Source organism: Heteronotia binoei, chromosome 19 (genome assembly GCF_032191835.1).
Source record: "Heteronotia binoei isolate CCM8104 ecotype False Entrance Well chromosome 19, APGP_CSIRO_Hbin_v1, whole genome shotgun sequence".
NCBI classification, from domain to species: domain Eukaryota; kingdom Metazoa; phylum Chordata; class Lepidosauria; order Squamata; family Gekkonidae; genus Heteronotia; species Heteronotia binoei.
Genome location: NC_083241.1, coordinates 5,171,637 through 5,195,974, shown reverse-complemented (window position 1 = coordinate 5,195,974; position 24,338 = coordinate 5,171,637). Strand labels below are relative to the sequence as shown.

Genomic DNA, 24,338 nt, shown 5'->3' with positions numbered 1-24,338 from the left:
CCAACCTTCCGAATGGTAACCAAATTGTGGGAGAAGCAGGCACTAAGCAGAGCCTTAAAATGGTAAGCAGAGAAAAGATGCTGGGAGTATTGGCCTTCTTGGTGGATACTTCCTAGAACAACCAGTGGATGGCAGTGTGACAAGAAAAGCTCTAGAGAAGAAGAGGAGTTGGATTTCTACCCTGCCTTTCACTCAGAGCGGCTTACGATCTCCTTTCCCTTCCCCTCCCCACAACAGACTCCGTGTGAGGCAGGTGGGGCTGAGAAAGCTTTGAGAGAACTGTGACTGAACCAAGGTCACCCAGCTGGCTGCATGCGGAGGAGGAGGCAGGAATCAAACCTGGTTCTCCCAGATTTGCTCTTAGTCAGTCTTAGCCAGTTTGGTGTAGTTTGGTGTGGTGGTTAAGTGTGCAGACTCTTATCTGGGAGAACCGGATTTGATCCCCCGCTCCTCCACTCGCAGCTGCTGGAATGGTCTTGGGTCAGCTATAGCTCTGCAGGAGTTGTCCTTGAAAGGGCAGCTTCTGGGAGAGCTCTCTCAGCTCCACCTGCCTTACAGGATATCTGTTGTGGGGGAGGAAGGAAAAGGAGATTGTGAGCCGCTCTGAGATTCAGAGTGGAGGGCAGGATACAAATCCAATATCTTCTTCTTATGAGAGCCAGTTTGGTATAGTGGTTAAGTGTGCGGATTCTTATCTGGGAGAACCGTGTTTGATTCCCCACTCCTCCACTCGCAGCTGCTGGAATGGCCTTGGGTCAGCCATAGCTATCGCAGGAGTTGTCATTGAAAGGGCAGCTTCTGGGAGAACTCTCTCAGCCCCACCCACCTCACAGGGTATCTGTTGTGGGGGAGGAAGGTAAAAGAGATCATAAGCCACTCTGAGATTTGAAGTAGAGGGCAGGATATAAACCGAATATTTTCTTCTTCTTAACCACTACACCAAACTAGAGGAAAACCCTTTTGAGAGTCAGGGAAGCTGGGAGAGTGTTGCTTCGCTAGAAAAAGACTCAGAACTAGGGTTGCCAATCCCCAGCTGAGGGCAGGGGATCTCCTGGATTGGAGACCCTTCCCCTACTTCAAAGTTATTAGAAAGCAGAGGCAGGGGAGGGAAATGTCTGCTGGGCATTATTCCCTATGACCGATTCCCATAGAGTATAATGGATAATCAATCTTTGGGTATCTGGGGCTGTGAGGGGGCTGGTTTTTTTTATGGTAGAGACACCCAATTTTCAGCATAGCATCTGGTGCCTCTCCTCAAAATACCTCCCAAGTTTCAAAAAGATTGGACCCGGGGGTCCAATTCTATGAGCTTCAAAAGAAGTTGCGCCTATCTTTCATTATTTCCAAATGGAGGGAAGACATTTAAAAGGAGTGCGGTTCCTTTAAACGTGATGGCCTCCTCTCTGAAAAGTCCTAGCCCCACTAGAGGTTGCCAGAACTCCCTTTGAGTTCAACTGTATTTGTCACAAGCTTGCTCCTGGCTCCACCCCCGAAGTCTCCTGGCTCCACCCCCAGTCTCCTGGCTCCACCTCCAAAGTCCCCAGATATTTCTCGATTTCAGATATTTCCTGGCAACCCTACTCAGGACTGTCACGAGCACTTAAATGCCTCGTAGGACCAAACTGAGCAGCGCTTACTGGTCAGCAAAGCTGTTCTGCCGCACTGGAGTTTTCTGATCAGGCTCTGTGTTGCAGATCTGTGAGACGTATCCTAATTTCATAATCTAACACTGTTACTAGAAACGTTGGTTTAGTCATTATTTTGCACAGAGCTGCTAACGCAAATTGGGGGCAAATTCTTTTCCAAAGAAGGCAGACCACTCAAAAGAAGGCTCAGTTCTTGAGCATTAATGCTTAAAGTTGCAAATATACTTACAGCGTGTGACCTTTCCCCCTGCGTCTCCTTTTATACTGATGCACAGAAGATGGGGGAGAGTCATTCTTAATTATCATACCCGCCTGAACATTGTCATACCCGCCTGAACAGAGAAGCTATTGAGATTTACAAACACCAGCACAATTTTAACAGAAAGGAAGAAGGCATTTCCATCCACCAATCTTGGTACCCAGCTCTACAAAACACCCTACAAACTATAAATTGCAGAAAGTCTCAGAACAACCAGCAAATTCCACAGAACAATCAGCACAGTCAACAACCATCTTCCTTATCTTCAAACCCCTTCCAACCTTCCCAGCAATTAACACAGAACAATGGTCGCATTCAACAGCCAGTTTCCTTATCACTACCCTTCCAGGAAGCCCCACCAAACAATGGGCACATCCACAAACCAATTGCCCTTTCATCACACCCCCTCCAGCCTACAAATAGCAGCTCTCCAGCAGCCCTGGCCCCACTCAATGCACAGCAGCCAAGAAGGTCTGAGCGCCTGCTCCGGCTGCAACGCCACTGAGGATGTTCTCTGCAGCTGAGAACGAAATGTCTGGAAGGAAAACTTTCTCCAGTAGAACACGGCACTTGATCCCGAAAGACTCTACAAACCTTAATGATGTTACCAGCCATGAAAACCTGAAATCTTTGATAACATTCTTAATTCTGCCTTCAGCTAATAGAAGTTGAATATTCCAAGCAGCAAAAATCATACAGTAGGCTGAACACACACACACTAGGGCTGCCAATCCCCAGGTGGGAACAGGGGAACCCCCCGTTTGGAGGCCCTCCCCCCACTTCAGGGTCATCAGAAAGCAGGGGAGGGGGGGGAGGGAAATGTCTGCTGGGCACTCCATTATTCTCTATAGAGACCAATTCCCCTTAGGGTATAATGGAAAATTTAACTGTGGGTATCTGGGGTGGGGCTATTTTTTGAGGTAGAGGCACCAAATTTGCAGCATAGCATCTGGTAACTCTCCTCAAAACCCCTGCTAAGTTTCAAAAAGATTGGACCAGGGGGTCCGATTCTATGAGCCCCAAAAGAAGGTGTCCCTATCCTTCATTATTCCAAATGGAGGGAAGGCATTTTTAAAGGGTGTGTGGTCCCTTTAAATGTGATGGCCGGAACTGTCTTTGGAGATTTTGAGTTCAATCATGCTTGTCACACCCTTGGCTCCACCCCCAAAGTCCCCAGATATTTCTTACGTCGGACTTGGCAACCCTAACACACACACACACAAATGAGCCTTTTCCCTTTAAGAATAAAGGTGCATTGTGCTGACTTGGATAGCCCAGGCAAGCCCCATCTCATCAGAACTCAGCAGCTAAGCAAGGGTCGACTGCGGTTAGTACTTGGATGGGAGACCTTGGAATACCAGCAGTCGGGGGAGAGGGAAAGGCTTTATTCAGCCACCTCTCTGAATAGCCTCCAGGCCCCCAGTAGAGGTCAGTCACCAGAGGTTGCCATGACTTCCAGGTGCACCCCCCCCAAAAAAAATACCAAAAAAGCATAATGGAATATTGCCAGGGCCAATCCTAGCAAGTATTTGGACCTCCAGGAAATACCAGGGGTGGGATGCCGAGGTGGGCAATATCAAGCCTCCTCTCTGAAATGCCCTAGCTCAGGAGTGGCCAAACTGTGGTTCTGGAGCCACATGTGGCTCTTTCACACATATAGTGTGGCTCTTGAAGCCCCCACTGCCCTGTCAGCCATCTTGGAGAAGGCATTTCTCTCTTTAAATCACTTGTCCAAGCCAAGCCAGCTGGCAGCTCGGAGCATGCATTTAAAGTTAAAGTCGCTTTCTTTCTACCTCCCCCCACTTATTTGCTTTCCTCCCTCCCTCTCTTCCTTCCTGCCTTGAGGCTCTCAGACATCTGATGTTTGTGTCTTGCAGCTCTCAGACATCTGGCATTTATTCTATGTGGCTTTTACATTAAGCAGGTTTGGCCGCCCCTGCTCTCGCCCCACCAAGGGTTGCCATAAGTCAACCATGACTTCAAGGCACACACACACATAAATACTAACCCTCCACATTTGGGCACAAAGTGGCACAGCCTTGCTTAGACTTCCAAAAGACTTTCCCCCTCGCTGGGGTGCTGAGTGCAAAACTCAGCCATGTTCACAGCCCGAGGGGGAATTCTGTCACACGACACTGCGCTGATCCCCAAATTAGAGGCAATATTCATTTCTCAAGTAAGAAACACGCATCGCCCTCATTTCGTTCAGCCTCTGAGCCATCTGAAATAGACCAGCATCTTGAAATAGTGATCCGCATTTAGACAAGACTCTCAGGCTTCTCGCTGAAGGGGATTCACATTTTTTTCTTGCAGCAACCCCGCCCTTTGCTTTCTCCAAACCTAGCTGCAGATAACTGAACCCCAATGGAGCAGACTTTTAATTTTGAGAAAACAGCAGGGAGTGGGAACATGCAAAAGAGAACTTTTCTTGGACCATGAGAAGCGGGTCTGTCTGCAACACCAGTACTAGGGTTGCCAATCCCCAGGTGGGGCCAGGGGATCCCCCAGTTGTAGGCCCTCCCCCCATTTCAGGGCCATCAGAAAGCAGGGCGGGGGAGGGAAATGTCTGCTGGGCACTCCATTATTCCCTATGAATAATGATTCTCAAAGGGGAAAATGGAGAATTGATCCACAGTTATCTGGGGCTCTGTTTTTTGTGGTAGAAGCACAACATTTTCAGAATAGCATCCGGTGTCTCTCCTCAAAGTACCCTCCAAATTTCAAAAGCATTGGACCAGGGGGTCTAATTCTATGAGCCCCAGAAAAGGTGCCCCTATCCTTCATTATTTCCAATGGAGGGAAGGCATTTAAAAGATATGCAGTTCCCATAGATGTGATGGCCAGAACTCCCTTTGGAGTTCAATTATGCTTGTCACAACCTTTCTCCTGGTTCCACCCCCAATGTCTCCTGGCTGCACCCCCAAAGTCCTCAGATATTTCTTGAATTGGACTTGAATTGGATTCTGGAAGGACCCCCAACAGATAAATAAAAGATCTAATATAACCTGATCCGCCTATGCTTTAAGATTAAGATTTTGTATAGCACCAATATTTTGTTTTAAATTGTAAATAGCTTGTCACACCCTTGCTCCTGGCTCCACCCCCAAAAGGAGAAGAATACTGCAGATTTATACCCCGCCCTTCTCTCTGAATCAGAAACTCAGAGCGGCTTACAATCTCCTGTATCTCCTTCCCCCACAACAGACACCCTGTGAGGTGGGTGGGGCTGAGAGGGCTCTCAAAGCAGCTGCCCTTTCAAGCCCAACTCCTGCGATAGCTATGGCTGACCCAAGGCCATTCCAGCAGCTGCAAGTGGAGGAGTGGGGGGATCTGGGGGGTATTTTGGGGAGAGGCACTGGATGCTATACTGAAAATGTGGTGCCTCTACCTCAAAAAACAGCACCCCCAGATACCCACAGATCACTTCTCCATTATTTCCTATGGGAATAAGTCTCCATAGGGAATAATAGAGTTCCCGGCAGACATTCCCCTCCCCTCCCCCCGCTTTCTGATGACCCTGAAGCGGGGGGAGGGTCTCCAAACCAGAGGATCCCCTGCCCTCGCCTGGGGATTGGCAACCCATCAGAGGGTCCACACAGCGGAGAAGCCTGGAGTGTGGAAAGCTTCTCTCACATCATACACCTAGCTGCCCATTGAAGGGTTCATACAGGGGAAAAGCTGGCCGAGTGTGCTGGAAAAGGTTCTGTAGAACACTCTGGGCAGCCCAGCCTCAGCTAGAGTTCTAATGAAGACAAACTCACACACAGCCAGTTCAACAAGTATATTGGGGGTCAGGCAATAAGCATAAGTCAAGTACAGTCCAATGGTCAGGTCACTCACATTCAGTCCAGCCGGTTCAGAGGTACAATAATCACAGTCCAGAAGAATAGTCATTTACCAGTCCATCGATCCAATACAGCCAATCAATCCAACAGTATAACACGCCTCTCTCCAACTCCTCTCCAATACGTCTCCACTGCTTCTCCACAAAAGGTAGTAGTGTGCCCACTGTTGTTATACCCCCACCAGCCACTCCCTTTGCTCATTTGGCTAATGAGTTTCACATGTTTCTCACATGCCTCTACTAACACCTGTATAGTTGGAGTTACATAATCGTTTACCCAGTAGTATGAAGCCTTAAAGCGACATATACTGTCAGAAGCCATATAAATGCCTGGAGTGTGGAAAGAGCTTTTCGCAGAATGCCCACCTACCTAGACACCAGAGGTTTCACAGGGGAGAGAAGCCATATAAATGCCTGGAGTGTGGAAAGAGCTTTTTGCAGAATGCCCATCTAGCTAGACACCAGAGGTTTCACAGGGGAGAGAAGCCATATAAATGCCTGGAGTGTGGAAAGAGCTTTTCGCAGAATGCCAACCTAGCTGCCCATCAGAGGGTCCACACAGGGGAGAAGCCATATAAATGCCTGGAGTGTGGGAAGAGCTTCTCTCATGATACAGCTAGCTGCCCATCGAAGGGTTCACTCAGGGGAGAAGCCATATAAATGCCTGGAGTGCGGGAAAAGCTGCTCTAACTATAGCAGCCTAGCTTCCCATCAGAAGGTGCACACAGGGGAGAAGCCTATAAATGCCTGGAGTGTGGGAAGAGCTTCAGTTGTGGCAGAAGCCTTACCTTACACCACAGGAGTCACACAGGAAAATGACCACTGAATCTCAGCACACTGGAAACCGGATAAAATTGCTCACCTTGCCAGTTTGTGCCACCATTTAGTTAGCGCTTGGGATGTTTCCCTTGCAAACAGTTACTATCCTAGTTAAGATTAGAATGTTGAGCTTAAACCTGTTTTGGGATGGCAGTTGTACATGTTGTGTGATGGTATTATAAAGTGTTTTGACCCAAGATGGCTTCTCTTGTCTTCTCCTGCACAATGCAGGAAACTCACAAACACTGCCCCCTAAATTCACAGGATCTTCGTTGCTGTCAGATGGCCATCTAGCCTCTGTTTAAAAGCCTCCAAAGAACGAGAGCCCACCATCTTCCGAGGAAGCTATAATCCGGCAGCTAGAGGTGCACACTGCCTCTGATCATGGAGGTTCCACCTAAGTAACTGAGAAACACATCCTTCCGGACAGGGGTCATTTTGTAGAAAAAGAGCACAATTCATTTGCATATGCCATAGACCCCTGACATCACCTGAAGGTGTACTCAATTCTATCAGCTCAGCATCTACCTTAAAATGCTTCTGGAATTGGCACAGTGAAACCTGACTCCCATCGTACTTTTAAAATTACTTTCTCCTATGGGGCCACAGCGGCGTGATGAAGATTTCCATCTGTCTGCTTTGTACGTTTTAGTTATTTCCCCATTTTTTGTGGGGGGGAAATACTAGAAAGTTGGTCAAATCTTAAGAGTTCAGCAAAATTCTCACATGAGGTTTGAACAATGGAGCCCAGAAGCAAGCTTTTTTTTTGGGGGGGGGGGAACTAGTTAAGAAAGAGCATAATGAAATTTAGAAATTCTGGAGCTCTGCTCCTGGGAGCTCCTGCCCAAAATGAGGGTTGCATCCTGGATTTGAGCAAAGTTGGAGTCCACTGGCACCTTTAACGTCAACAAAGTTTTATGCAAGTATAAGCTTGTGTGTGCAAGAAAGCTTAGACACAAATCAAAACATTTTTGGTCCGGACTCCAACTTTGTTCTGCTACTTCAGACACGACTACCCCACCTCAATCTACCTTTCTGGTTATGTCAGACTTCTGCAAAAGGTCCCATGCTAAACTGTACCCTTTTCCTGCTATTGCAGCTCAACGGAACTGGTTCCGGGGCTTTTTGTGTAGAAAAAGCCCAGCGGGAACTAATTTGCCTACTAGGCCACACCCCCTGACATCACCATTTTTTCACATAGGGTTGCCAATTCCCAGGTGGGGGCAGGGGATCCCCCGGTTTGGAGGCCCTTCCCCCACTTCAGGGTAATCAGAAAGCAGGGGGAGGGGAGGGAAATGTCTGCTGGGAACTCTATTCCCTATGGAGACTTATTTCCATAGGAAATAACGGAGGATTGATCTGTGGCTAATCTGGGGCTCTGGGAGGGATGTTTTTTGAGGTCGAGGCACCAGATTTTCAGCATAGCATCCAGTGCATCTCCCCAAAATACCCCCCAAGTTTCAAAAAGATTGCACCAGGGGATCCAATTCTATGAGCCCCCAAAGAAGGTGCTCCTAACCTTCATTATTTTCTATGGAAAGAAGGCATTTTAAAAGGTGCGCGGTCCCTTTAAATGTGACAGCCAGAACACCCTTTAGAGTCCAATTACAATTGTCACACCCTTGTTTCAGGCTCCACCCCAATGTCTCCTGGCTCCACCCCCAAAGTCTCCTGGCTCCACCCCCAAAGACCCCAGATATTTCTCGAATTGGACTTGGCAACCCTAGTTTCACACAGGGCTTTTTTGTAGGAAAAGCCAAGTGGGAACTCATTTGCCTGTTAGGCCACACCCCCCTGACACCAAGCGCCAGCTGGAACTGCATTCCTGCTCAGAACCCCCCCCCCCCGACTGCTTCGCATGTTCTCTCGCCAGCCGCGACACGGAGAAAGCAGCCCGCGTGGGAGCCAGCCCTGAGAGAAGAACCAACGCATCCCTAGGCAGCACAGACAGTTACTTTATTATTATTTACATTTAAAATTATCGAGGCTGCTGTACGGGCGTCTCCTCATATGGCACCGGTCGGACTTTTAAAAATCAAGAAGATAGCAAGGCAGTGTGAGGGGTTTGATTCATCGGCACCGGGTGGGGACGGGCTGGTCTCAGGTGCTGCGTTCGGTGAAGCCGCTGAAGGGGTGTCTGCGCCCGCAGCTCCTCGGGGGGGGGGGGGGGACGACGGGAGGGGAGAGTGTCACTGCATCGCCTTCAGTGTAGCCATGCGGGACCCCAGGTTCTCTTGAAGGTAGTACAACAGGTGAAGTTCATAGTGCTCTCCTGATTCGGGAACCCGGATGCTGTGTCGCTCCTGAGGGTAAATCTTAAAAAGAAAAAAAGAAAGAAAGAAATGAAGCGACTGTCTCAGAGCAGTTCTCACAACCAGGCTAGGATTTCTTGCGCCCCAGGCTGAACCAGGCCTCTGAAGAGGGAGGAAAGGGAAAGGGGAAAGGTCCCCTGTGGAAGCACCCGTCGTTTTTGACTCTGGGGTGACGTTGCTTTCACGGCAGACTTTTTACGGGATGGTTTACCCTTGCCTTCCCCAGTCATCTACACTTTCCCCCTAGCAAGCTGGGGACTCATTTGACCGACCTCAGAAGGATGGAAGGCTGAGTCAACCTGGAGCCGGCTACCTGAAAACCCAGCTTCCGCCGGGGATCGAACTCAGGTCATGAGCAGAGCTTAGGACTGCAGTACTGCAGCTTTAACACTCTGCGCCACGGGGCTCTTCTGAAGAGGGAGAGAGACGGGCAATGGATAGGCTGAGCAGCGTTCAAGAGGGGCAGAGGCTGGGGGTCTAGAGGCCACCCCACTCCCCCCCAAAAGCGACCAAAAGTCGCTCCGGCTGCCGCCCAGCAAGGGACGGTTGAGGCACATTCGGGTCAGTGTGAGTGGGGACGGGGGCATCCACCCCCACCCCAGGCAGTCACCTACTTCACTGACTCCCACGCTCCAGCCCTGCTCTTAACCAGGATTACCACAGGAAAACCGCCATGGTTCTGGCACCTCTACAGGACTTGGGCATCTTAGCTGCCTTGCTGCACTTTGTGAGAGTCAGCCTCTAGTTCTTCATTGTGGAGATATAAGAGGAAAGGTGCATCTGAGCAACAGAAAAGACTAGAGGGAGGGTTTTCTTTAAAAAATCAAAACTGGGACTTCCTTGGAACTAGTTAGAATACACCGCTGTTAATGGAATCTCGTGGCACCTTAAAGACAAACAAGATGAAATTCCCATCTAAGCATTCGTGACCTAGGAGCCCACTTATTGAGACAAAATGAGCAGGTCCTTGCTGGATGGGCATTTTATGCAGGAGGTTCAAAAAGGGGTCCCAGTCGCCGCAGAATGCCGCACATGAGAAAGCAATGTTGAAATCTAAGCAGTGAAAATGTAAGAGACAGTGATAAATGAGATTGCAACTATAATGGGGAGGGAATCTCAGATTTTAAGATAAACTTTTAAGGTGCCACTGGACTCTAGTTGTAAGACAGTGAATCCTTGAATTAAGAGAGAAATCCCAAACCTTTGTAAATTTTATAATTTTTATTGATTTTAACTACAAAAAGAAAAGGCACAAGTATAGATACATTAAAGAGGGGAAGGGGTGGATACAGAGTGGGAAAAGCAGAAACAAAGAAGAATGCAAATATATCAGTTACAATTCTACCTCCACATAAAATACCCAATTCTTTCTACCTGCAAGTATGAGGTTCTCCTCATATATTTTACCATCTTTATCTTTCATTATGTATTTTTTACTAAACTATTACTTGAAATGCAAGTCTAAACAATTCTTCTTCAACACATATAAGTATAAAAGAGTCAGAGCAGTCCCAACACAGAACTGGCTGGCTAAGTTTAACCATATTGAAAGCACAGACTAACTTGTTAGTTTAACAATATTGTCATTAAAATAAGCATATGAAACCAATATCTTTATCCTTAACAAGCTAAAAATAAAACATAGTAGTTTATCTATCTCAGTGTAGACGATTTCTCCAGACAAACATACTAAGAGCTGATCAGCCAGATTACAAATAGTTGTGCTATCTGCCTTTTTAACAATTGATCCAAATTAACTATTTATTTATATAACATTTTTTTGTAAAACTTTTCCAAAGGTCTCACTTGACCTTTTAAAATCGTATATCAGTTTTAAAAAAGTTCATATCTAATTACCCACAGAGGAAACAACAGTTTAAAGACCCTTCTTGCTGGAAGATTTCCACGTCTTGATTTTTTGCTACTTAACTCAACTATATTAAAAATACAGACTAGCTTATTAGTTTAACAATATCGTCATTAATATGAGCCTAAGAAACAAATATTTTTATCTATTAAGAGCAAATCTACCAAATTACAAGATAATTATGTTGTCTGCCTTCTTAAAAATTAATCCAAGTTAACTATTTATTTACATAAAATTGTTCTCAAAACTTTTCAATCCTTTAGCTCTTATATCCATATTGCTCTAAGAGAAACAACTTAATATATAACCCAAAAATCTCACTTAGCCTTTAAAAATCACATGTCAGTTCCTATTAAGAGTTCCATATCCAACTACCACAGAGAGAGAGACAATTCAAAAACCCTTCTTCTTAAAAAATTCCACATCTTGATTTTTGGCTAAGATGCACCTTGTCTCTCCTTAATGCAATCTAAAACAAATATCTTTATCCTTAACAAGCTAAAAATAAAACATCATAGTTTATCTATCTCAATATAGACAGTTTCTCCAGACAAACATACTAAGAGCAGATCTACCAAATTACAAAATAATTGTGCTGTCTGCCTTCTGAACAATTGATCCAAATTAACTATTTATATAACATTTTTGTGAAACTTTTCCATCCTTAAGATCTCACTTACCCTTTTAAAATCGCATATCAGTTCTTATTAAAAATTCCATATCTAATTACCCACAGAGGTAACAACAGTTCAAAAATCCTTCTTCCTAAAAGATTTCCACGTCTTGATTTTTTGCTGCTTAGCTCAACCATATTAAAAATACAGACTAGCTTATTAGTTTCACAATATCGTCGTTAAAATGAGCATAAGAAACAAATATCTTCATCTGTTAAGAACAAATCTGCCAAATTACAAAATAAGTATGTTGTCTGCCTTCTTAAAAGTTAATCTAAGTTAACTATTTTTTACATAAAATTCTTTTCAAAACTTTTCGGGCCTTTAGCTTTTATATCCATATTACTCTTGGAGGCACAACTTAATATAACCCAAAAATCTCACTTAGCCTTTTAAAATTGCATGTCAGTTCTTATTGAGAGTTCCATATCCGACTATCCACAGAGAGAGAGAGAGACAATTCAAAAACCCTTCTTCCTGAAAAATTTCCACATCTTGATTTTTTGGTTGAGATGCATCTTCTCAGCTACTGACCCACCGCCTCACCGACATAGGGGTTAGGGGGTTGGCCTTACAATGGCTTTCCTCCTTCCTCAAGGGTCGGGGACAAAGGGTGGCGATCGGGAGCGAGTGGTCCCAGAGGCGCACACTAGACTGTGGGGTGCCCCAGGGAGCAGTTCTCTCCCCGATGTTATTTAACATCTATATGCTCCCCCTTGCCCAGATTGCCCGGAGGTTTGGGCTGGGTTACCATCAATATGCAGATGACACCCAGCTCTATCTGCTAATGGACGGCCGACCTGGCTCCGCCCCAGGGAACCTGGCTCAGGCATTGCAAGCTGTTGCAATGTGGCTTAGACTGAGTGGGCTGAAGTTGAACCCGACGAAGACAGAGGTCCTTTGCGTGGGCCGCGGCGCTCTGGGGAAGGAAATACCTCTCCCGGTCTTCGACAGTGCGCCATTGAAAGCAGCGCACCAGGTAAAGAGCTTGGGTGTTTTACTGGAGCCTTCATTATCGATGGAGGCCCAGATAGCAGCCACTGCCAAGTCAGCGTTCTTCCATCTGAGGCGGGCAAGGCAGTTGGCCCCCTTCTTAGAGCGTCGGGACCTAGCAACAGTGATTCATGCGACGGTCACCTCAAGATTGGACTACTGTAATGCCCTCTACATGGGGCTGCCTTTGTGCTGAACCCGGAGGCTGCAGCTAGTGCAGAACGCGGCGGCTAGGCTGTTGCTAGGACTCCCGAAGTGGGAGCATATACAGCCGGGGCTACGCGGACTGCACTGGCTGCCGGTTATGTACCGGGTTCGCTACGAAGTGCTGGTCATTACCTTTAAAGCCCTATATGGCCGAGGACCGGCCTACCTGAGGGACCGTCTTTCCCATATGAGCCCCAGAGAGCACTGAGGTCAGCAGGGAAAAACAAACAGACCATCCCTGGGCCAAAAGAGGCTAAACTCCAGAACACTCGTGCACGGGCCTTTTCCATCGCGGCCCCATGCCTATGGAATCAGCTCCCGGAGGAGGTGCGGGCCCTGCGGAGCCTTGACTAGTTCCGCAGGGCCTGCAAGACCACCCTTTTTAAGCTGGCTTTTACGGACTGCTGATTTATGATTGTTAAATAAAGGGACCCGCCAACATGATTTTGCTTAAGGACCCTCGTTATCGTGTAAACTGACAGAAATAGCGTCAGGAACATCATTGTTACTGTCAGATTAAGTTAATTGTGAACTGAATTGTTTTTAAATAATGTTAATTCTATTGTATATCTATGGATGTTGTTAGCCGCCCTGAGCCTGCTTCGGCGGGGAGGGCGGGATATAAATAAAATTTTATTATTATTATTATTCTCTCTCCTTAATGCAGTCATCCCTCTCGGTACAAGTCTCGATTTCCGGTCTTTCTTTTTAACTGCACCATAAGGTTTCATTTTGGTTTTCTTTTGTTCATTTCCCAGCAGATCACTCTCTCTTTCCAATTCCACAGATGTCACCAGGATCTCTTTAACACTCTGCTCATGTAGATTTGAGATTCCGCTAGCTTTCAGTACAAAAGCTCCCATTTGTTTCTTAATCAACTCTGTTAATGAAGCAAGATCCTGCTTCAGAGAATTTATGCTACTTAATATGTCTTTTTAATAAAACGTTTCGCTTGGCAATGCCATTTTTCTCTGTCAACAAACTCAGTCTATTAATCCAAGTTGAAAAGTAGCTCAGAGACCCAGTTAGTCCGCCTTTCCAAATCTCCTCCAGCTGTGATTTTGAAAGTTACCATTTCAATTGCAATCAGACGACAAAGAGAAATCTCTCTAGAATATATCTCTTTTTCGCTCAGACCATATTGCAGCCAGATAATAGCCTCTTTAACACATATCCAATTATAGTCCGGGTCGATTTAGGTATCTGTATTCAGTCTAATTCAGATTATTTCCAATGCTTAAAGATGTTCTTTAACTTTTCGAAGCCTCATTCACAGGGAAAGTGGAGATGGAATCGACCTCTTTCCCTTCCTTTGAATTGACCCACTTGTTGTTATGTAAAACGACCCATTAGCCAGTGGTATTGAAAGCACACTTACTTGCAAAGTAGAATTGCCATGCTTGAGGTAGGGAAGCGATACATCAGAAACTTATTGAAAGAAAAGAAAACAAGGAGTTGGGCGTTCACCTCTTCCTGCAGTGTTAGCTATCATGGCTGTGCCCCTGGCTTCCTGTAAAAGTCCCATGCCGAAAGAAAACCCCTTCAGGGTCTCCCTTCGCCCGCCTGATTCTGAGGGGCTGCAGGAGAGACGATCCGCAGACCCCCACTGAGCTCAAGGCAACATAACCCAGAAGTCCGAAATCCCAAACCTTTGTTTGCGTATGTGTGAGAGTGTGTGTGTGAGACAGAGAGAGAGACAGGCAGACAGACAGAGAGAGAGCCTTTAAGTATCAAAGGCATGTGGGAGGGAATCCTTGGATCCTGGAGTGAAGGATATGGCCCCATATTGCCCAAGAAGAAGACTGCAGATTTATACTCTGCCCTTCTTTTTGAATCAGAGACTCAGAGTGCCTTACAATCTCCTTTCTCTTCTTCCCCCACAACAGACACCCTGTGTGGTGGGTGGGGCTGAGAGGGCTCTCACAGCAGCTGCCCTTTCAAAGACAACTCCTGCCAGACCTATGGCTGACCCAAGGCCATTCCAGCAGCTGCAAGTGGAGGAGTGGGGAATCAAACCCGGTTCTCCCAGATAAGAGAGCTCTGGCTGACCCAAGGCCATGCTAGCAGGTGCAAGTGGAGGAGTGGGGAATCAAACCCGGTTCTCCCAGATAAGAGAGCTATGGCTGACCCAAGGCCATTCCAGCAGCTGCAAGTGGAGGAGTGGGGAATCAAACCCGATTCTCCTAGATACGAGTCCGCACACTTAACCACTACACCAAACTGGCCCACCCATCTCTCATAAGGCTGGAAGAAATTGGAAATACCCTATAAAGGTTTATTTAGATAGTTATTCTCCAATTTTGTCCCCAACAGAGACCCCAAAGCAGCTTACAAGGTTGTTCTCCCACTCTCCATATTATTCCCCTACCTGAGAGGTAGGCTAGGGTGAGACAGACTGACCCAAGGTCACCCAGCCAGCTTCCATGTGTGATGTCCTAGTATAGGTGGTCGGCTACTCCATAGATCACAATGGCTCCTGACACCCCAGATGGTGGGCCACTTTTGTCTCTGGTGAACCCCCTAAAGGAGAGCCAGTTTGGTGTAGTGGTTAAGTGCCTGGACTCTTATCTGGGAGAACCGGGTTTGATTCCCCACTCCTCCACTTGCAGCTGCTGGAATGGCCTTGGGTCAGCCAGAGCTCTCTTATCTGGGAGAAGCGGGTTTGATTCCCCACTCCTCCACTTGCACCTGCTGGAATGGCCTAGGGTCAGCCAGAGCTCTCTTATCTGGGAGAACCGGGTTTGATTCCCCACTCCTCCACTTGCAGCTGCTGGAATGGCCTTGGGTCAGCCATAGCTCTCTTATCTGGGAGAACTGGGTTTGATTCCCCACTCCTCCACTTGCAGCTGCTGGAATGGCCTTGGGTCAGCCACAGCTCTCTTATCTGGGAGAACCGGGTTGGATTCCCCACTACTCCACTTGCAGCTGCTGGAATGGCCTTGGGTCAGCCATAGCTCTCTTATCTGGGAGAACCAGGTTTGATTCCCCACTCCTCCACTTGCAGCTGCTGGAATGGCCTTGGGTCAGCCACAGCTCTCTTATCTGGGAGAACCGGGTTGGATTCCCCACTACTCCACTTGCAGCTGCTGGAATGGCCTTGGGTCAGCCATAGCTCTCTTATCTGGGAGAAACGGGTTGGATTCCCCACTCCTCCACTTGCAGCTGCTGGGATGGCCTTGGGTCAGCCAGAGCTCTCTTATCTGGGAGAACCGGGTTTGATTCCCCACTCCTCCACTTGCAGCTGCTGGAATGCCTTGGGTCAGCCAGAGCGCTCTTATCTTGGAGAACCGGGTTGGATTCCCCACTCCTCCACTTGCAGCTGCTGGAATCGCCTTGGGTCAGCCATAGCTCTCTTATCTGGGAGAACCGGGTTTGATTCCCCACTCCTCCACTTGCACCTGCTAGCATGGCCTTGGGTCAGCAATAGCTCTGGCAGAGGTTGTCCTTGAAAGGGCAGCTGCTGTGAGAGCCCTCTCCAGTCCCACCCACCTCACAGGGTGTCTGTTGTGGGGGAGGAAGAGAAAGGAGATTGTGAGCCGCTCTGAGACTCTTCTGAGCAGAGGGCGGGATATAAATCCAATATCTTCTTCTTCTTCTTCTAAAGCCCCATTCCAGGCAGCAACCCGACCCCCAGAGCTGCTGAGTCTCTCACCTGCAGATCGTACGGCTTCCCGGCTCTCACCAGGAAACTCAGCAAGATGCTTGAGTGCGCAAAGTGGACGTTTTCATCCAGGAATCCGTGAAGCAGCAACAGCCGGTTGGGCCTGAGGAAACCAGAGGGGAATTAGAAAAGACCAGGTCACAGGTTGGGCTTCCTCGCCACAAAGATGGGGCTGGTTGGATGTGGAGCAGCTGAAATGACAATCCCCTGTCCTTCAAAAAAAAAAAAAGTTGCACGATCCCTCCACCGCCACCCTAAACCCGGCAATCTACCATTTGCAGAGGAGAATTTAGCCCTCTATGTGAAAAGGATTTTGTACTTAAAATTTTTATTAATCTTTCTAAAAAAATCCACAAACATTAAACAAAATAAACAACAACAAAAACACAAATATATATATATGTAAAATGCATAGAACGATATTAATAAGAGCACTCTTACAGTCTTCTATTAGTTCATAGTTTTGCTTTTGCAATCAATCTTTCAAATATATTCTCTATCGTTATACTATATTATATATAAAAAGCTTCAATAAGGCGAGAAGTTTATGTACTTTTTTGGAATACAAATACTTCTTCTAAGTTGGTGTACCATATTTTTCGGACGATTAGACGCACCGGAGGATAAGACGCACCTTCCTCCTGGGGGGCGATCCGCTGCCTCTTCCTCCGATCCGGCGCTTCCCCCGCGCCTGCTCGCCTGGCTCCATCTTCTTCAGGCAAGCGTGGGATCGCTCCACGTGGCCCCAGCGCTTCGCAAGCGCCGGCCGCAGAGGGGGCAGCGTGCTTCCTACTTCCCTGTGTTCCTGCCTTCAGCTGTGATGTCTAAAGCCAGCGCTGGGATCGCTCCCTCCCCCCTCCGATCCCTCCGATCCCAGCGCTTGCTTTAGACATCACAGCTGAAGGCAGGAACACAGGCAAGTAGGAAGCACCCGCCTTCTCTGCAAACGCAGCGCTTTGCGAGCGCCGGCTGTGGAGAGGGCAGCGTGCTTCCTACTTCCCTGTGTGCCTGCCTTCAGCTGTGATGTCTAGAGCAAGCGCTGGGATCGCTCCCTCCCCCCTCCGATCCCAGCGCTTGCTTTAGACATCACAGTTGAAGGCAGGCACACAGGGAAGTAGGAAGCACGCTGCCCCCTCTGCGGCCGGCGCTTGCGAAGCGCTGGGGCCACGTGGAGCGATCCCACGCTTGCCTGAAGAAGATGGAGCCAGGCGAGCAGGCGCGGGGGAAGCGCCGGATCGGAGGAAGAGGCAGCAGATCGCCCCCTCGCCCCCCGAAGGTACGTACCTTCGGACCATAAGATGCACACACTTTCCCCCCCACTTTTTTGGGGGGAAATACGGTAATTAAAAAATGGGAACCATTTTTCTATAAAATTGTTTTCTTTCTGTGGTAAGTCATTTACCCTTATCTGCATGGCTAGTTTATCTAATGCCGCTGTTTCCCATACTTTAGACATCCATCGTTGTTTTGTAGGAGACACATCCCGCTTCCAATATTGAGCTATCAGAAGTTTAGCCGCCGTGAATGAAATGGATAACTCAGGCTAGCTCAGAGGAGGCCAAGCTTGCTTAACGTAAGAGCCACATAGAATAAACATAAGATGCTTGAAAGCCGTAAGACATGAACGTCAGATGTTTAAGAGCCACAAGGAAGGTAAAGCGGAAGAATATTGGAAGATGATACAACAAGAAATCTCCAAAATTTTGGGTTATGACTTCAAGAAAACTGCAGAGACTTTTTTGCTTGGATTACAATTAGAAAAATTTCCAAAGGAAGACGGGACTTTAATTTGGTACTTGCTCTTTGCTGCTAGGACATTGTATGTGCAGCTGTGGAAACAGGGAAAAATACCAGAGAAATGGGACTGGATTGTGAAAGTTTTATCGTGGAGTGAGATGGACAAATTAACTAAAACTTTAAAAGACTACGATCTAGATATATTCAAAAAGGAGTGGAAGAAATTTAAAAGATATATGGAGAAAGAATGGAATATAAAAAGTCATTGGACAATTTTTTAGTAGTAATGAGAGAAGAAAAATATTGAACTTTGATTGGTTAGTGGTACCTTTATAATTGAATTTAAATTTACAACTTCGGGGAAGTCAAATATAGGAAGGAGGGGGGGTTGAAATATCATATGGGTTAGTATAAAAAAGAGACAATTAATTACTGTAACCATATGTTATTAATAAATTGTTAAAACACTAAGAGCCACAAGGAAGGCGGGCATATACAGGGAGGCGCAGGTGGAAAGAAAGCAACATTTATTGATTGATTTAGATATTTATTTAGTTTTATTTCAACTCCATAGCCCACCCTTTCCCAAATGGGCTTTGAACAGGTAACAACAGTCGATAATACAATGTTAAAATCAGATACATATAATAAAACAATATGCAGTCTAAAAGCAAGAGAACAGTATAAAAACAAACGCCAATTCAGCAGTTGGTGGTATCAGCTGCCTCCACTCCTTGGCTTGGAGAAGTGATTTAAAGAGCCAAATGCCTTCTCCAAGCCAGCCAACAGGGTGGTGGGGGCTTGGAGAACCACACCATATGTGTGAAAGAGCTCCTGAGTCGCTGTTTGGCCACCCCTGGTTTAGCCCAATCTCGCCAGATCTCAGAAGCTAAGCCGGATCAGCCCTGGTTACTCCTTGGATGGGAGATCACATGAGGAAATCCAGGGTTGCTATGCAGAGGCAAGCAACAACAAACCACCTCTGAACAGCTCTTGCCTTGGAGACCAAGATGCGGCTTGAGGGCATCTCTCACCAGTTTGGTGTAGTGGTTAAGTGTGCAGACTCCTATCTGGGAGAAGAAGAAGAATTGCAGATTTATACCCTGCCCTTCTCTCTGAATCAGAGTATTAGAGCGGCTTACAATCTCCTGTATCTTCTCCCCCTACAACGGACCCCCTGTGAGGTGGGTGGGGCTGAGAGAGCTCTCCCAGAAGCTGCCCTTTCAAGGATAACTCCTGCGATAGCTATGGCTAACCCAAGGCCATTCCAGCAGCTGTAAGTGGAGGAGTGGGGAATCAAACCCAGTTCTCCCAGATAAGAGTCCACACACGTAACCACCACACCAAACTGGCTCTCACCAGGTTTGATTCCCCACTCCTTCACTTACAGCTGCTGGAATGGCCTTGGGTTAGCCATAGCTATCGCAGGAGTTGTCCTTGAAAGGGCAGCTGCTTTGAGAGCCCTCTCAGCCCCACCCACCTCACAGAGTGTCTGTTGTGTCGGTTGAAGATATAGATTGTGAACCACTCTGAGGCTCTGATTCAGAGAGAAGGGCGGGGTGTTAATCTGCAGTCTTCTTCTTCTTCACCACCACAAGAGAAACATCCGGAGTCTGGGGGCATTCAGGAGATTAGAGGATGTCGGTGGGGGACGAGCCTCCCCCCCTCATGTCTTTATTCTTGTGGGGAGAACTGGCTCCCCTCCCCAGCTTCTCCTCGTCCAGTAACTACCTAATCTGCTGCCCACTGCTGAGGTGTTGAGCCTAATTAATGCCATTAATTAGCAACTGGGGCTAATTACCCCCATCTGAAGCAAAGGGAGGTCTCCGTCTGCAATTTCTCAAAAGCAACAGATAATACTTTACCAGCAACGAGACTTGGGAAAGAACAGATTAGTCTTAATGGGCTGTGATTATGTAAATGCCCATTCAACTTTATTAAGTGGCTTTTTACTACCCCGCAAATGTTTAAGCATTTAATTAGGCAAAGAAACACAGGATTTAACACAGCGGGAGGAGGGGGCGGAAAGGCAGAGAGGAAACACTTACTCGGAAGGAAACTTATTCGCTTGCATCGCCACAGAGCCCAGGTAATAACCTTGCTCGTTCTGATCTGGGTGACCCATGTAGCGTTCGGTGTATCCCGTGTCATAGAACAGCCACAACGTAACCGGGGCCCCGGCGACAGCCACCTGTCAGGAATTTCCAAGACAGCCGTCAGTATTTTTCTTTGCCTAAAGCCAACTCAACCCGCAGAAGAGAAGCAAGATTCCTTACAAGGAACAGTACATTTGATTCCTTACAAGCAGGGGTCCCCACCCCAACCCCCAGGCCTGTTAGCAACTGGGCCACACAGTGAGGCAGAGACCTTTGCCTGCTCATTTAAAGACCCCCATGAGGGGGCAGGGACTGGGTGTGGGGGAAGCCTGGGGCAGCAAAATCCCCAGTACCTCCACCGGTCTGTGGAACATAAGAACATAAGAGAAGCCCTGTTGGATCAGGCCAATGGCCCATCCAGTCCAACACTCTGTGTCACATAAGAACATAAGAGAAGCCATGTGGGATCAGGCAATGGCCCCTCCAGTCCAATACTCTGTGTCCCATAAGAACATAAGAGAAGCCATGCTGGATCAGGCCAATGGCCCCTCCAGTCCAACACTGTGTGTCACATAAGAACATAAGAGAAGCCCTGTTGGATCAGGCCAATGGCCCATCCAGTCCAACACTCTGGTCGTTTTCGCACTCACCTTCCGCCGGCGCGACCCCCCTCTTCACCGCACAGGATCTGCGCGGATTTCGCACTAAACGCTGCGGAGCAGCCAGAAAAGCCGGAAGCTCCCGTCGCAAAAGCCGCGCAAAACGCCAAACTGCTTTTTGGCGGTTTCAGTTTGAGCGGCTTTTGCGCCGGGAGCTTCCGGCTTTTCTGGCTGCTCCGCAGCATTTAGTGCGAAATCCGCGCAGATCCTGCGCGGTGAAGAGGGGGGTTGCGCCGGCGGAAGGTGAGTGCGAAAACGACCTCTGTGTCACATAAGAAAGCCCTGTTGGATCAGGCCAATGGCCCATCCAGTGCAACACTCTGTGTCACACTGTGGCCAAAAAAATTATATATATATATATATATATATATATATATATATATATATATATATACACACACACACACACACACACACACACACACACACACACACACACACACACTGTGGCTAATAGCCACTGATGGACCTCTGCTCCATATTTTTATCTAACCCCCCCTCTTGAAGCTGTCTATGCTTGTATCCGCCACCACCTCCTGTGGCAGTGAATTCCACATGTTAATCACCCTTTGGGTGAAGAAGTACTTCCTTTTATCCGTTTTAACCTGTCTGCTCAGCAATTTCATCGAATGGCCATGAGTTCTTGTATTGTGAGAAAGGGAGAAAAGTACTTCTTTCTCTACTTTCTCCATCCCATGCATTATCTTGTAAACCTCTATCATGTCACCCCGCAGTCGACGTTTCTCCAAGCTAAAGAGTCCCAAGCGTTTCAACCTTTCTTCATAGGGAAAGTGTTCCAACCCTTTAATCATTCTAGTTGCCCTTTTCTGAACTTTCTCCAATGCTATAATATCCTTTTTGAGGTGCAGCGACCAGAACTGCACACAGTACTCCAAATGAGACCGCACCATCGATTTATACAGGGGCATTATGATACTGGCTGATTTGTTTTCAATTCCCTTCCTAATAATTCCCAGCACGGCGTTGGCCTTTTTTATTGCAATCGCACACTGTCTTGACATTTTCAAAATCGTATTCCACAAAACCAGTCCTTGCTGCCAAAAAGACTGGGAGCCACTGCTTGCAAGGAACTGGACAGGGCTAATATATGATTTTCTTTAACGGATTGGTTTGAAACCTTCCGCCCGGTCTCGTGGGCCAGGCCCAAACCAGCAGCGATCGCCTTAGAAGGGTGTGCGCCCAAACACAACAATTCCCATTTGTGCAAGAAGGCTGGGAGTCCCCGCCATTTTGAGCACCTCTGGAATTTCGAGAGGTGGTGGTGAGCACCACCCCAAAATGACTGCCTGGAGAGGTGGGGCCTAATGGAGTACTTCCTTGAAAGGAAAACCTGAAGGGGGAATGGAACCGCACACTAACTAAGGGAAGTTCATATGTTCACCAGTCCTCCTCATCCTCCAGTTAAAAAAGCCCTTTAATTTGAATGAATGCAGCCAATAAGCCTTGGCATACAATGGCTGCGCCCGGGGGTGGAATTCTAGCAGGAGCTCCTTTGCATATTAGGCCACACACCCCTAATATAGCCAATCCTCCAAGAGCTTACAGGGCTCTTTTTTGTAAGCTCGTGGAGGATTGGCTACATCAGGGGTGTGTGGCCTAATATGCAAAGAAGCCCCTGCTAGAATTCCAAGCTCTCGGAGGATTGGCTACATCAGGGGTGTGTGGCCTAATATGCAAAGGAGCTCCTGCAAAATGCCCACCAGCATTTCCCTGAGTTCGCAAGCTTTATACCCAGAATTAAACTGTGTGGTCTTAAAAGGTGCCATTGGATTCAAACTTTGTTCAATATCTATGGCTGTTTGCCATCTTTTGAGAGATATTTTAGAAACAAGGTTGCGCTGTTCTCTGGCCCAGCAGGACTCTTCTTGGGCTCTTATAACTGGGAAACTAACACACGCAGTCCCTGCTGTGTTTTGTGGATCAAATGAACCTCTCAGGTTATAGATGATAATTTAACGTTTTTGCTTATGCTGTCCATATGTTGCCGTTAAGCTTTTCTGAGGGGAACGGCAAGGCATCAAAATATGGCCAATAAAAACACGTACGCACACCCAAAGCAAGGACCTTCACGGACGCTCGCCTACCTTGAAGATGTCCGGCTTCTGCAACAACGCCATGAGGGAAAGGTATCCCCCGTAAGACCAGCCGTGAATACCAACGCGGTCCAAATCAATGAATTCGTATCGGGAGGCCAGGTACTGCAATCCTTCTACTTGGTCATTAATTTCAATTTGTCCCTGTGGAAATTAAGATTTTTTTTTTTTTTGCAGATATTACCCTGAAACTGTAAAGATCTTGACTTTTAAGCCCTATACGCACATTACAATCCATGCACAATCCCTGGGCAGATGACCCCGTCTGTCTAGGGGTTGTGCCTTTGGCCCACCTCCCAGAGTCAACCCAACTCCTCTAGGGTGGGAGGGAAACCCCACCTGCAAGCTGCCAGATCAACCGTCACACCTTCCAGACACAAACGAGCTCTGTCTGGTAACCCAGACCCGATGAGGATTAGGACGACCACCCTGACGACGTGCTCTGGGTCAGTGGGACCGCCAGAGACTCCAGGGCCAGCCACAGTTGTTGCAAAACCCCTTCCGGATCTAAACTCTTCATTAGTGATAAAGGCTACCGATAGGGTACCGGATTCGCTTCAAGGTGCTGGTCATGACCTTTAAAGCCCTATATGGCCAGGGTCCTGCAAACTTTAGGGACCCCCCCTTTCCCTGCACATGCCCCAGCGAGTACTCGGTATGGGTCTCAAAACCTGTTGACAGTTCCCAGCATCAGAGAAGCAAAGCTCAAAACGACGAGAGCCAGGGCCTTTTCCGTTGCTGCCCCTAGCTGGTGGAATGAGTTGCCGGAGGAGGTTAGGGCCCTGCGAGAGCTCTTACAGTTCCGCAGGGCCTGCAAAACGGCACTCTTCCGCCCGGCATTTACATGAATGGTAACATCTGCAGCAATGGAACTGGCCCATGAGAACATAAGAACATAAGAGAAGCCATGTTGGATCAGGCCAGTGGCCCATCCAGTCCAACACTCTGTGTCACATAAGAACATAAGAGAAGCCATATTGGATCAGGCCACTGGCCCATCCAGTCCAACCACTCTGTGTCACATAAGAGAAGCCCTGTTGGATCAAGCCAGTGGCCCATCCAGTCCAACACTCTGTGTCACATAAGAACATAAGAGAAGCCCTGTTGGATCAGGCCAGTGGCCCCCTCCAGTCCAACACTCTGTGTCACACAATGGCCAAAAATTTTTATATATATATATATATATATATATACACACACACACACACACACTGTGGCTACTAGCCACTGATGGACCTCTGCTCCATATTTTTATCTAAACCCCTCTTGAAGGTGGCTATGCTTGTGGCCGCCCCACCTCCTGTGGCAGTGAATTCCACATGTTAACACCGCCCATGGCCTACTTCACTACGCTACGGCGATCCTGAGACCTCTGAGTAGAGCTAACCATCAGCATTTAAATCGCTGCCTGAAATTATGATAGTAGCTCATGCAAATGTTTTAAATTGTT

General features: G+C 47.5%; 1 protein-coding gene across 1 annotated transcript in view; it reads right to left on the bottom strand.

The window, feature by feature from the left end:
- Positions 1–8,501: 8,501 nt before the first annotated feature.
- Positions 8,502–24,338, bottom strand: part of LOC132587950 (dipeptidyl peptidase 8-like) — a 16,038-nt gene continuing 201 nt past the window's right edge. The window contains exons 2-5 of the mRNA XM_060260363.1: positions 22,880–23,032; positions 20,068–20,210; positions 16,274–16,385; positions 8,502–8,883 (exon numbers count right to left, since the gene is read on the bottom strand). Of these exons, the coding sequence (XP_060116346.1) occupies positions 8,758–8,883; positions 16,274–16,385; positions 20,068–20,210; positions 22,880–23,032 (534 nt within the window). The 3' untranslated portion in view covers positions 8,502–8,757. The remainder of the gene's footprint in view (positions 8,884–16,273; positions 16,386–20,067; positions 20,211–22,879; positions 23,033–24,338) is intronic.